Raw genomic sequence first — 12459 nt, 5'->3', positions numbered from 1 at the left:
GATGTAGTGCAAACAACTTGTACTTTTTCACATATGTTTTCATGCACCAAATAAAAATCTAAAGTTCAATGTGTTTCCATCGCATTTTCAGCTCTACTGAGCATCAAGACCACTGTGCACTTTCACCACCCTGTGAAGTTCATCGTAACTTATTTTATCTGTAGCCAAATAAACTGCATGGTTTCCATAGTCGCGGTGGGAGGACCACACACCATCATCGCGTGACTCCAACTTTACTTCCATATGATGGTTATATTTATATTTGTGCATAAAGGTGTTTCCACCGCCATTTCTGGCATAATTAATTATACTGACACAAAAAGATGATCTGTCGGCATTTATAAAATTGTACTGAAACTTGTGTTGTATTTGGTCGCATAAAACTGTGGATGGAAACGTGGTTAATGATGATGTTCTTTTCTACACAGAAGATCATACAAAAGTATTGTCTGATGACCTTCTGAACTTTCTAATACCTTTCTTATGGAGTTTAGTCACTTTAAACCATACTTCCTTCAGATTGTAGTGTCAAAAGTACTGTACTGTCATACTGATTTGTAATAGACTGTCATAGACTCAATTTAAAAAAGTAAACTTTGGCCGTTGATTATATCCGTTTTGGGGTTGCGAAAACATTTTCATATCAAAATGGGGTCGTGGGCCAAAAAAGTTTGGGAACCCCTGCGGTACATCATTGGCAATGAACATGGGACATTTCAGCGGCGAGAGCGACCTGTATAGCTCTGGTGTGATGTGATCACATTGATTAAATGAACATGGGACATTTCAACGTCGAGAGCGACCTGTATAGCTCTGGTGTGATGTGATCACATTGATTAAATGAATATGGGACATTTCAACGGCGAGAGCGACCTGTATAGCTCTGGTGTGATGTGATCACATTGATTAAATGAATATGGGACATTTCAACGGCGAGAGCGACCTGTATAGCTCTGGTGTGATGTGATCACATTGATTAAATGAATATGGGACATTTCAACGGCGAGAGCGACCTGTATAGCTCTGGTGTGATGTGATCACATTGATTAAATGAATATGGGACATTTCAACGGCGAGAGCGACCTGTATAGCTCTGGTGTGATGTGATCACATTGATTAAATGAATATGGTGCTGCACTGATGCTTTGCAAATGGAAAAAAACAGGCAGAGAGCAATTGATGAATGAATGAATTCACACTATGAACCCACAGACCTGTCAGAGGCAGTTTCCCAGATAACAATTTATATTGGTCTACAGCTTATTTTCGCATGCGAGAAGACAAACAAATGTAACCTGTTCCGAATAAATAATTTACGGATTGTGGCCTTATTTCACAATTGGTGTCAACGGCGTCATAAACAAGACGTGCTCGTATCATTTTTTTTTGTCCAAATTATTTGCCTGAAAATAACAGACTTACTCTGACAGCCCTGCCCTCTATCATATGAACTCAATCATGTTTATGATCGATACTCTAATAACCCAGAACAGGGATGTAGTGAGTACACATTCATGTTCCTTGTAGCATACAAAATATGTTCAACTGTCTCCACCAACCCTCTCTGTTCCTCCACTCCTCAGATTGGACCTAATGGCTATTATTTTGCCATCGACCCCAATGGATATGTACTGCTACACCCCAACCTCCAACCTAAGGTATATACTATCCCTACCTCTTCTATTCTGTTACCACATGTCTTACAATCCCAACTCATTCTGAGGTGCTACTATGCTTGCTATTCATGTTCATATGAACCCACACATGATCGTAGCAGTATGTCTAACCACAGGCCACCATAATGCTCCTGAGCCACCTTTAGAGAAACACAACCCACTGCTCCTCCCTACAGTACCTCTTCTATTCCTCCCCTCTTTCCTCTCCTCCTCTACCGACCTCCTCCTCAACACCCGCCTGGCCAGGACTTGACAGGCTGCAGAGGGCCATGTGTTGCCCAGGCCCGCAGGCTCTCTGTTGGGGCTTGTTGTGTTCAACAAGGCCTGGGACACATGTTAACATCTCATCCAACCACATCCTCAAAACACTAATCAACATGGACACACACTCATGGATCCAATCTATTCATACACACACATGCACTGGCACGTAACCCTAAGCAATTCACAGCATACACAGGGTGTTCATGTGTGTGTGTAAAGGCGTGCAGCCTCTTTCAAGGGGAACTGTTTCAATGTGACTGGAGGTCTTGTACAGCGTTGTATAGGTTTCCTAAGGAGGGAGCATGTGTGTGAGTGTGTCAGTCAGGGTTTGAAACAGTCTTCACGTCTGTTACAGAGAGGGGATGAGAGATGAATGCCATCAGAAGGCCTTGTTCAGACTAATGTGATTTCACCAAGCTGAAATATGCTACAGACACCCCCCTTAGTTGAAGGTTGCAACGGTCAGGGTTTGAGTCCCGCCTGGCCACATACTGTATGTGTTAACGTGTATATTCTATTGAGATAATAGTGCCTGGCCAATGAATTCATATTATCAAATGGAGATGTTGTCTCCCACTGAAAAGCTCCCTGCATCTCTCTCATTATGTGTCTGTTAGAAAAGGATCCGTAACCACAAGACAAGACTCAATAAGCCGTATGCCATCACACTCCATGAGGTGAGAGAGAGTAGGATAGAGAGATAGTAGATGTCCTTTAGTAGAACATATTATAGATGTAGACTAGTAACCCTTAGGGCTGGTCTTTAACTGTTAGATCATTGATTAGAGTGTGTGTGTCCAGTAAACTCTGCTAAAGTGATGGTACACTACAATATGACTCCTTGGATCAACCGAAGAAAATTACTTGACTGGTTACAAGTAAATGAGTTATGTTTTCTCATTTAAAAAATACTACATTTGTTGAAACCAAATATATGATTCAATGTCAACTGTTTTATTTGATTTTTATCAATCCTATATTTTAAGTTGCAACCTATTTCTTTCAGCACTCAACTTACTTTCCCCCTTTGGTTAAACCCAATAAATAACAAATACAAACTAATATTTCATGTAAATACATCCCATGTTTTCATCTTGTTCCAAGTTCACTTTTTAATATGGAATTACCTAAGGGTTATACGCAATTAAATACATTATGTATATATCAAGAAATTGTGTTGATTCAATAACATGAAGTTATGTTTCTGAACATATTCTTTACACAAGACTTTCATATTAAGTAGCAACAATATCGTAACCAAGCATTGTATACCTTAACTTAAAACACTTGTCAGGCTCTTTAGTATCGCATGCACTTATGCAAGTATCATTACAGACACTGGCAAGTTGAATAAGGAACAACAGACCACAATAATGACATTCACTTTCACAGGTTGGCAAAAATAATAACCTGGAAGCCACATCCCAATAAGCCACGCCTCCAACCCCCCCCACACACATACTATAGACACACACACACACTATAGACACACACACACACACGCACACACTGCTATTTGATTTCAGATCAATTGAATAGAAAAGGTTGAACGAACCAAAGCGTAATTTTCAATCTTTCCAATCAGTGTTTAATAAGTTTTATTTGAATATTTATCAAATTCACATGTAATTTTCCTTGAATCTAACCCCATTCCATGCACTAAATGGATGTGGGTGGAGCAATGTCTACTTAAGGGTGCAAATTACAAGCACTCACAAAAGTTCTGACGAAGGCCTTGAGGCCGATACGTAAAGCTTAATAATAAATAGTGATACTATCCAGAGCAGTGTGCGGGTTTCTCTTTTCCTTCATGAATTTTATTGTTACAATGCGCCTGCAACAAAGATGGCTCAGATGTGAGAGAGCCTCTTGAATTTTGAATCATTCCAATCAGTAAACGCACTTCAGATGAACAGTAGCGTGGTCAGTGTTTTCCTGCTGCTGTTGTAGTCTTAGAGCAGCCATACTCGGTGGGTGGAATAGAAAGTAATAGTGACTAGTTGTTATTAGTCAAGCAGACGGTCACATAATTCGCTGTTTCCCACTGTTTTTTTTACTCTTTCACATGTTCTGTTAAACTGTTTCTTTCCTCTAAGCCATCTGTCATGTTGTCATTATGTTGTGTCATTGTCTAGAAGTTTGGGTGTATGCACCTGTGTGTGAGAGAGGGAGATGGAGAGAAGGGTAGGTCCTAGAGGGAGGGAGGGAGAAGTGTAGGTCCTAGAGGGAGGGAGGGAGGGAGGGGGATAGAGGGGGAGGGAGGGAGGGGAGGGAGGGAGGGAGGGAGGGAGGGAGGGAGAAGTGTGTAGGTCCTAGAGGGAGGGAGGGAGGGAGGGAGGGGGGGGGGATAGAGGGAGGGAGGGAGGGAGGGAGGGAGGGAGGGGGAGGGAGGGAGGGAGGGAGGGAGGGAGGGAGGGAGGGAGAAGTGTAGGTCCTAGAGGGAGGGAGGGAGGGAGGGAGAAGTGTAGGTCCTAGAGGGAGGGAGGGAGGGAGGGAGGGAGGGAGGGAGGGAGGGAGACTGAACTAACACATGATGACATGAACAGGTTACAGCAGGTCCCTTCCTAGTACTGCTACTGGTTTGTCTTTCTCACTGGGACTTGATGGATCAATTCATGAAACTGTATGAGTCCATCTGTGCACTATTGTCATGAATTCCTATTTATATTCAAATCATACACTTGCTTTGTAAATCATGTCCATAATCCCTGTGGTACATCACTGTAAAGCATTCCAGTGAAAGGGCATGGTCAATCTTACTGTGTATGATCTGTTTGCGTGTGCATGTGTGATCAGAGAAACAGAGGGGTGTGTGAATATGGAGGTGACCTTGGATTCTTTCAACACATTCTCTCTTTTCTCTCTTGTTCTTGTGTTTCAGTATGTGTGTGATTTGTGGTTGAATAGAAAACCCATTTCATATTCATCACGCAAATCCCTCGCTACATTTGGAGTTGGATTTTGATCTCTCTCACCCACCCACTCACTTTGAGACTCTCTTTCTTTCTTTCTTTCTTTCTTTCTCTGTATATTATAGGTTTCATCCTCTCTCCTTAATTTGACTGTTTATTTAATGTGCTTATATGTTCTGTATCATCTTATGGCCTCTAACAATTTTTTTATTTTATTTTATTTTTTCATGCTGAGATCCTCTTCATCATCCTCCTTTTTCTCCACTGTTCCGTCTTTTGTCTCTTCATCCAATGTAAGGATAATTTAATCATCATCATCACAGTGTGTTTATGTAGCTTTTGCAGAAACTAAATCCATATGAACCTTCTAAAACGTGTATACAGTCTAAAGGTAGAGCAGCGTTGCTAGGAGACAGAGTATCAGGTTCCATCCATTTACTGGTGCTTTAACAAAGTAGTTCTGGATTACTGCTGCTACTTTATAACATTAGAAAGTCCCTGATACGCACTGAGGGTTTAACTACTGACATTAACACAGTCTACAGTTAGTCTGTATCAAACACACACACACACACACACACACACACACACACACACACACACACACACACACAAGCTGGAGTATTCCGGGTCAGTTGGTTCTCAGCTGTATAAACTAGGCTCTTTGTCTGAATGTACAGTATATACTGTAGAACACAATAACAGGATAGGGTAAGGAGCAGAGTTTTACTCTATGGCATGACGCCATGCTAAGAACCCCTGACTGAAACATTACACAGTCTACTGGGTTTCCCAACTGGCGGCGCTGATTTTATTTGGCCTCCCAAGTTTTCTGAGCAAGTTTTTAGTTTTTACATTTTCATTGTTGGATATTAAAGACTGTAAATATACCAGGAAATGAGCTCCAAGTAATTTTTATTAAAGAAATCTGTTTCCATGTATTCCCACGCAAAATAGAGAGACGTGATCATATACAAATGTAAGCAATGTCTGAAATGTATATGTTTTAGTCAAATATATCTGTTTGGGCTTCTACTGGTCTACTGCATTTCATTACAACTCACTGTAGCAACTCAACATGCTTCAGGGGGACCGATATCAAACAAGTCATGCTATTGAATATACAAGAATGAGAGAGTGTGTGTGTGTGTGTGTGTGTGTGTGTGTGTGTGTGTGTGTGTGTGTGTGTGTGTGTGTGTGTGTGTGTGTGTGTGTGTTTCGTGGTAACTCATCCACCAGACTAAACACTCACATCTCCTCAGAATCCTAAATTCCAGGAACCTGTCACTCTGGACTTCCTCGATGCTGAACTGGAGAACGACATCAAAGTCCAGGTAAACACACACACACAGGTGTTAGTTGTGTCCAGTCTCCAGTCAATTGAGTGTGATTCATACAGTGACTGGCTGTAAATGAGAGGACATGTTTACAGAAGCAGTCGATACCCCACTCTGTCTGTCGCTCCCTCTCCTTTCATCCTGCTTCTATCATATACATAGACACTCCAAGAGGGAGGTTCAGCACATAGATGTGCTACCGATCTCCTTGTTGTTATTCCTCTCTTTCTCTCTCGCTGGTGTACAGATGTGCACTGTGTTTTTGAGAGAGAACGGTATTGAGATCAGACCCTGTAACCGTTCACACATTTGACACGGGTACAGTTGAAGAAGATATCTTTTTATATTTATTTTATCTTTCACACACACAAAACCATGCATGCATTATGTGTGTGTGTGTGTGTGTGTGTGTGTGTGTGTGTGTGTGTGTGTGTGTGTAGATCAGGAGAATGATGATAGATGGGAACCCAGGTGAAGAGACCATAGAGACGCTAGTTAAAACTCAGGATGAGGTGAGATCAGCACCAATGTAAGACACATAATAGTACTAATTCTCACTTATACATCTCCTAGTGACATCAGTGCATGACTTAGGTTGAAGTAAGTTACATGTAGTTTTCGATTTAGGATTATGACTGCTTTAACACCTCTGTGTGTTTGCTGACAGAGATACATCGACAGAGGAGTAAGGACGTACACCTGGGCTCAGGTCAATGGAACAGACTACAGGTAGGCAGGAGGACTGAAAGATGTTGACCCAGTCCAGAAACAATCTTTAACCCCTTGCCATATCTCCTGGTCTGGCCAGTAGGGGGCACTACAAACGTGTAGTGATCTGAAAGGATTAGATAGGTTGCTGTAACGTGTCTAACATCTCTACTTCATGAATATGATCAGGTCTGGCCTGTAGGGGGCACTCTCTGTCCCTCTCCATCACAGTAAAACCCTTTTTTCAACTACTGAAATGTGTTTAAATGCAGATGTTCAGTGTTCTGTCACCTTGTGGATAGAACATGTTTTTCCAAGCATCAGTGTGTCAACAGAGAAAGGACAGGGTCCTATATAATGACAAGACCTTTATTTCCGCAGCTTGGCCCTGGTCCTGCCTACCTACAGTGAACACTACATACAGGCCAAACTGGGAGACACCATCAGACAGGCCATGGGTGAGAGCACACACACCCAGGCATGCAGCCACAAAAGAAACACACCACATCAACTTTGCTCTCTCAAATTAGTGAGTTTTGCCGAAGTTCGTCCTTTGTAGTATGGCCCCATGGTCCAGTCGGCTGACGTCTCTCTCTCTCTCTCTCTCTGTCTCCCTTCACCCTACTCTCCCTCTCCATCACCCTCTCCCAGATCACATACTTCCTATCCCTTCTTCCCTCCCTCCCTCCATCATCTTTGATGCACTCCACCCCGCCCTCCTTGTTCTTTCTCTTTTCCATCTCTTGTTCCCCTGTTCCCTTTCTTTGAATCTGAGGGCAGAGGAGGCATGTTACCTTACACAGCCTGCCTGTCTGCACCTCTTTCTCTACCCAGATCTGGTTTATAACTACTCATAGAGGCTTTATCACATGGTTCCTGTACTGTACCTCTGATGTACAAGATAAATCCACCTCTACAAACTATCCAACTCTCTTGACTTTAATGTTCCCCTCCTGTCCTCCCTCTATCTGCCCCTTCATGGGATCCGTACAGCTCCATGGGGCAAGTAGTCTATTTCCTGGTGTATAACTCACTGTTCCTTATCTGTCGTCCAGTCTCTGCATGATCATGTATCTGCGTTTGCATGATGAAGTATATTAATTCTACACAGTGACAGAGCGAAACAAAAGGAGGTGAAACGAGATGCAAGGAAAGAAGGGAAAAGGAATGACAAATCTGTATTGACAGAGAGTAAACGAGAGAACAGCTGAGGTCCATGTGATTCCTACCCTTCCCAGTCTGTACATGAGATGTCCTAAAATCTGCCTGTCATGTTTTACATGCTATTGAAATTCTTTGATTATGCACCAGATAGTCATGAACCTTTTCATACTGAACCATCAGTAAACGGTTCCACAGACTGCTGGCATGACTGTATCAATTTAATGACGTTTTTCTCATGATGTCTTCTTTGAAGGGATTGATTGATGGACATTGATGTCTTTATGAGTGTAGGAACTCTATTGGAAAGAACATAGTGAAATCCAAAGCCAAAGCCTGTCACATGGAATAATAGGAGAGACAGATACTGTGCTGGAGTAACTGAGGATGTTCTGAGAACGTAATGTACTGTATTGCATGTCTCTGCATGGTAGCACCTCTCTGTTTGGATAGCGTGGTTGTTTTAGATCAGATTTCCCTTCTTTTTAAGACTTCTTATATTGCTGTAATATGAATTTGATAAGACATCCCAATGGTTCTGTTTTCTCTCTCTCTATCTCCTTCCTTTCCCTCCCTCCCCTCTCTCTTTCTCTCCCGCTCCCTCCCTCTCTCTCTCTCTATCTGGGGTCACTACAGGGCAGAAGGGCAAGTATTCCTCTTCCCCTTGTCTGCTTGTTCCATCACTTCAGTCCGCACCTTTTCTCCCTGTCTATCCGGCACCTCATATACAGTTGAAGTCGGAAGTTTAAATTCACTTAGGTTGGAGTCATTAAATGTCAGGAATTGTGAAAAACTGAATTTAAATGTATTTGGCTAAGGTGTATGTAAACTTCTGAATTCAACTGTATGTCTCTACAAGTAAAAGGGACAGATCTAAGTATTATATTATCATCACACATTGACCTGTCATCACTCTAACCAGTATGTGGCTGAGATGAACCAGGACTCTGTCAGTGAGTTAATGGACAGCAGTGTTCGAGATAAGGCCTGTCAGTGAGTTAATGGACATCAGTGAGGCCTGTCAGTGAGTTAATGGACAGCAGTGTTCTAGATAAGGCATATCAGTGAGTTAATGGACATCAGTAAGGCCTGTCAGTGACTTAATGGACATCAGTAAGGCCTGTCAGTGACTTAATGGACATCAGTAAGGCCTGTCAGTGACTTAATGGACATCAGTAAGGCCTGTCAGTGAGTTAATGGACATCAGTAAGGCCTGTCAGTGACTTAATGGACATCAGTAAGGCCTGTCAGTGACTTAATGGACAGCAGTGTTCTAGATAAGGCCTGTCAGTGAGTTAATGGACATCAGTAAGGACTGTCAGTGAGTTAATGGACAGCAGTGTTCGAGATAAGGCCTGTCAGTGAGTTAATGGACATCAGTAAGGCCTGTCAGTGACTTAATGGACAGCAGTGTTCTAGATAAGGCCTGTCAGTGAGTTAATGGACATCAGTAAGGCCTGTCAGTGACTTAATGGACAGCAGTGTTCTAGATAAGGCCTGTCAGTGAGTTAATGGACATCAGTAAGGCCTGTCAGTGAGTTAATGGACAGCAGTGTTCGAGATAAGGCCTGTCAGTGAGTTAATGGACATCAGTAAGGCCTGTCAGTGAGTTAATGGACAGCAGTATTCTAGATAAGGCCTGTCAGTGAGTTAATGGACAGCAGTGTTCTAGATAAGGCATGTCAGTGAGTTAATGGACATCAGTAAGGCCTGTCAGTGAGTTAATGGACAGCAGTGTTCTAGATAAGGCCTGACAGTGAGTTAATGGACAGTAGTGTTCTAGATAAGGCCTGTCAGTGAGTTAATGGACATCAGTAAGGCCTGTCAGTGACTTAATGGACATCAGTAAGGCCTGTCAGTGACTTAATGGACATCAGTAAGGCCTGTCAGTGAGTTAATGGACATCAGTAAGGCCTGTCAGTGAGTTAATGGACAGCAGTGTTCTAGATAAGGCCTGACAGTGAGTTAATGGACAGTAGTGTTCTAGATAAGGCCTGTCAGTGAGTTAATGGACATCAGTAAGGCATGTCAGTGAGTTAATGGGCAGCAGTGTTTTAGATAAGGCCTGTCAGTGAGTTAAAGGACAGCAGTGTTCTAGATAAGGCCTGTCAGTGAGTTAATGGGCAGCAGTGTTCTAGATAAGGCCTGTCAGTGAGGTAATGGGCAGCAGTGTTTTAGATAAGGCCTGTCAGTGAGTTAAAGGACAGCAGTGTTCTAGATAAGGCCTGTCAGTGAGTTAATGGGCAGCAGTGTTCTAGATAAGGCCTGTCAGTGAGTTAATGGACAGCGGTGTTTTAGATAAGGCCTGTCAGTGAGTTAATGGACAGCGGTGTTTTAGATAAGGCCTGTCAGTGAGTTAATGGACAGCGGTGTTTTAGATAAGGCCTGTCAGTGAGTTAATGGACAGCGGTGTTTTAGATAAGGCCTGTCAGTGAGTTAATGGACAGCGGTGTTTTAGATAAGGCCTGGCAGTGAGTTAATGGACAGTGGTGTTCTAGATACGGCCTGTCAGTGAGTTAATGGGCAGCAGTGTTCTAGATACGGCCTGTCAGTGAGTTAATGGGTAGCAGTGTAGCAGTGTTCTAGATACGGCTTGTCAGTGAGTTAATAGACAGCGGTGTTTTAGATAAGGCCTGTCAGTGAGTTAATGGGTAGCAGTGTTCTAGATACGGCCTGTCAGTGAGTTAATGGGTAGCAGTGTTCTAGATACGGCCTGTCAGTGAGTTAATGGGTAGCAGTGTTCTAGATACGGCCTGTCAGTGAGTTAATGGACAGCGGTGTTTTAGATAAGGCCTGTCAGTGAGTTAATGGACAGCTGTGTTTTAGATAAGGCCTGGCAGTGAGTTAATGGACAGTGGTGTTCTAGATACGGCCTGTCAGTGAGTTAATAGACAGCAGTGTTCTAGATACGGCCTGTCAGTGAGTTAATGGGTAGCAGTGTTCTAGATAAGGCCTGTCAGTGAGTTAATGGACAGCGGTGTTTTAGATAAGGCCTGTCAGTGACAGTCAGCAGAGTGTACTGGCCTAACAGCCATGAAAAGTCGGATGGGTGGGAGATGGATGGGAGTTTGTCTCCATAATCATTGTCTCTCTCTCTTTTTCTGTCATGTCTTGTTTCACTCATTCATCTTTCAGTTCTTTATTTCCATAATGATCGGTCTGGTGTGCTGTATAGGCCATGAATCCTGCTCTACAGAGTGTGTAAGGTTCTAAAGATGCCTCTCTATTCTCTTCAGCCATGGACACTCTGCGGGTGGAGATGTTTGATGAGTTGGGATACACCTTCATCGCCCCAAGGTGAGTGGCTACAGCCGCACATCTGAATCTCCTCCACCACCTCCATGTTGAACCATTGTTACTCCTGAAGTGTACTCACTAGGAGTATCTGGTTATTCCACAGTTTATGCTGGGATTGAGGAGCACGGTGTAGAATTAGGTAGAAGTTATAGAAGGAGTTTGATGTTGTACGGAGGTTGAATTTGAGATGTAATGTATCTAATATACAGCGTCTGCTATTTCTGTAGGGAGTACTGCAAAGGATTGAAAGACAACGACAACAACACCCAGTTCCTCCTGGACTTCAACCAGTTCATAGACAGAAACACACTGGAAGAGCCATGTAAGTTACCGTGGCTGTTTAACACTCGCAGGCGCACATACAACCCACGCATGCACGCACACACATACGCATACATACGCACACATACACACACACACACACACACACACACACACACACACACACACACACACACACACACACACACACACACACACACACACACACAGATGGAATTCCTCTATTATGCCCACCCAGGGGGAGGGTTTAGTGGGGGGGAGTCAGGAGGGTTCCCACCACTTTTTTATGGTGTTCCATAGCCCTGTGAAGGTCCGAGAGAGGCGTTTGATTAGTCTGGTCTGGCCAGGAATGACATCAACCTTATCTAACGCGGTAGGCATTGGATTAGTGTAGTCTGATATCATCCTGATCGACTGAGCTTCTAGAACCTGATGTTGTCATGCTACTGTGTGACTCAGAACCTCTATAGTGTCATCATCTAATGGGTATCAGCTACTGGAGATCCTATCAATGTCCTCGGTGTCAGCTTTTTTATTTTATTACTTTATTTTACCTTTATTTAACTAGGTAAGTCAGTTAAGAACAAATTCTTAAGCTAATGGATTGCAATGTCCTCTGTGTTGTCTAAGCAAGCTCAAGCCATCTAAACTCCTATGTGTCATCCTTGCAGTTTACCAAGGGGTTTACTGTGGAAGATACTTGAGTAACAATGTCTTCCTGTCTAGGTAATGTGACTCTGGTCAGTAGGCTGCTGTTGGACGCTGGGTTGACTGCTGATCTGGTCAAACTGTGGAAGGAGCAGTCATTGTGAGTGCCACACA

At 43.0% G+C, this 12459-nt stretch overlaps 1 protein-coding gene across 4 annotated transcripts in view; it reads left to right on the top strand.

Moving 5' to 3' along the window:
- The window catches only part of LOC115125157 (voltage-dependent calcium channel subunit alpha-2/delta-1), a 191920-nt gene that overhangs the window by 105048 nt on the left and 74413 nt on the right, over positions 1 to 12459 (top strand). For 2 of the 4 annotated variants that reach the window (XM_065022511.1, XM_065022510.1), the window contains exons 18-26: positions 1584 to 1658; positions 2558 to 2617; positions 6130 to 6186; positions 6630 to 6701; positions 6857 to 6918; positions 7279 to 7355; positions 11295 to 11355; positions 11583 to 11677; positions 12364 to 12445. In XM_065022511.1, the coding sequence (XP_064878583.1) occupies positions 1584 to 1658; positions 2558 to 2617; positions 6130 to 6186; positions 6630 to 6701; positions 6857 to 6918; positions 7279 to 7355; positions 11295 to 11355; positions 11583 to 11677; positions 12364 to 12445 (641 nt within the window). Of the gene's footprint in view, positions 1 to 1583; positions 1659 to 2557; positions 2618 to 6114; positions 6187 to 6629; positions 6702 to 6856; positions 6919 to 7278; positions 7356 to 11294; positions 11356 to 11582; positions 11678 to 12363; positions 12446 to 12459 lie in introns of all 4 variants that reach the window. The other 2 variants (XM_065022513.1, XM_065022512.1) reach the window with 1 other exon arrangement.

The sequence above is a fragment of the Oncorhynchus nerka genome, linkage group LG9a (assembly GCF_034236695.1).
Source record: "Oncorhynchus nerka isolate Pitt River linkage group LG9a, Oner_Uvic_2.0, whole genome shotgun sequence".
In the NCBI taxonomy this organism is placed as follows: Eukaryota; Metazoa; Chordata; class Actinopteri; order Salmoniformes; family Salmonidae; genus Oncorhynchus; species Oncorhynchus nerka.
The sequence above is the reverse complement of the archived record's forward strand: the minus strand, read 5'-3'. Positions and strand labels throughout refer to the sequence as shown.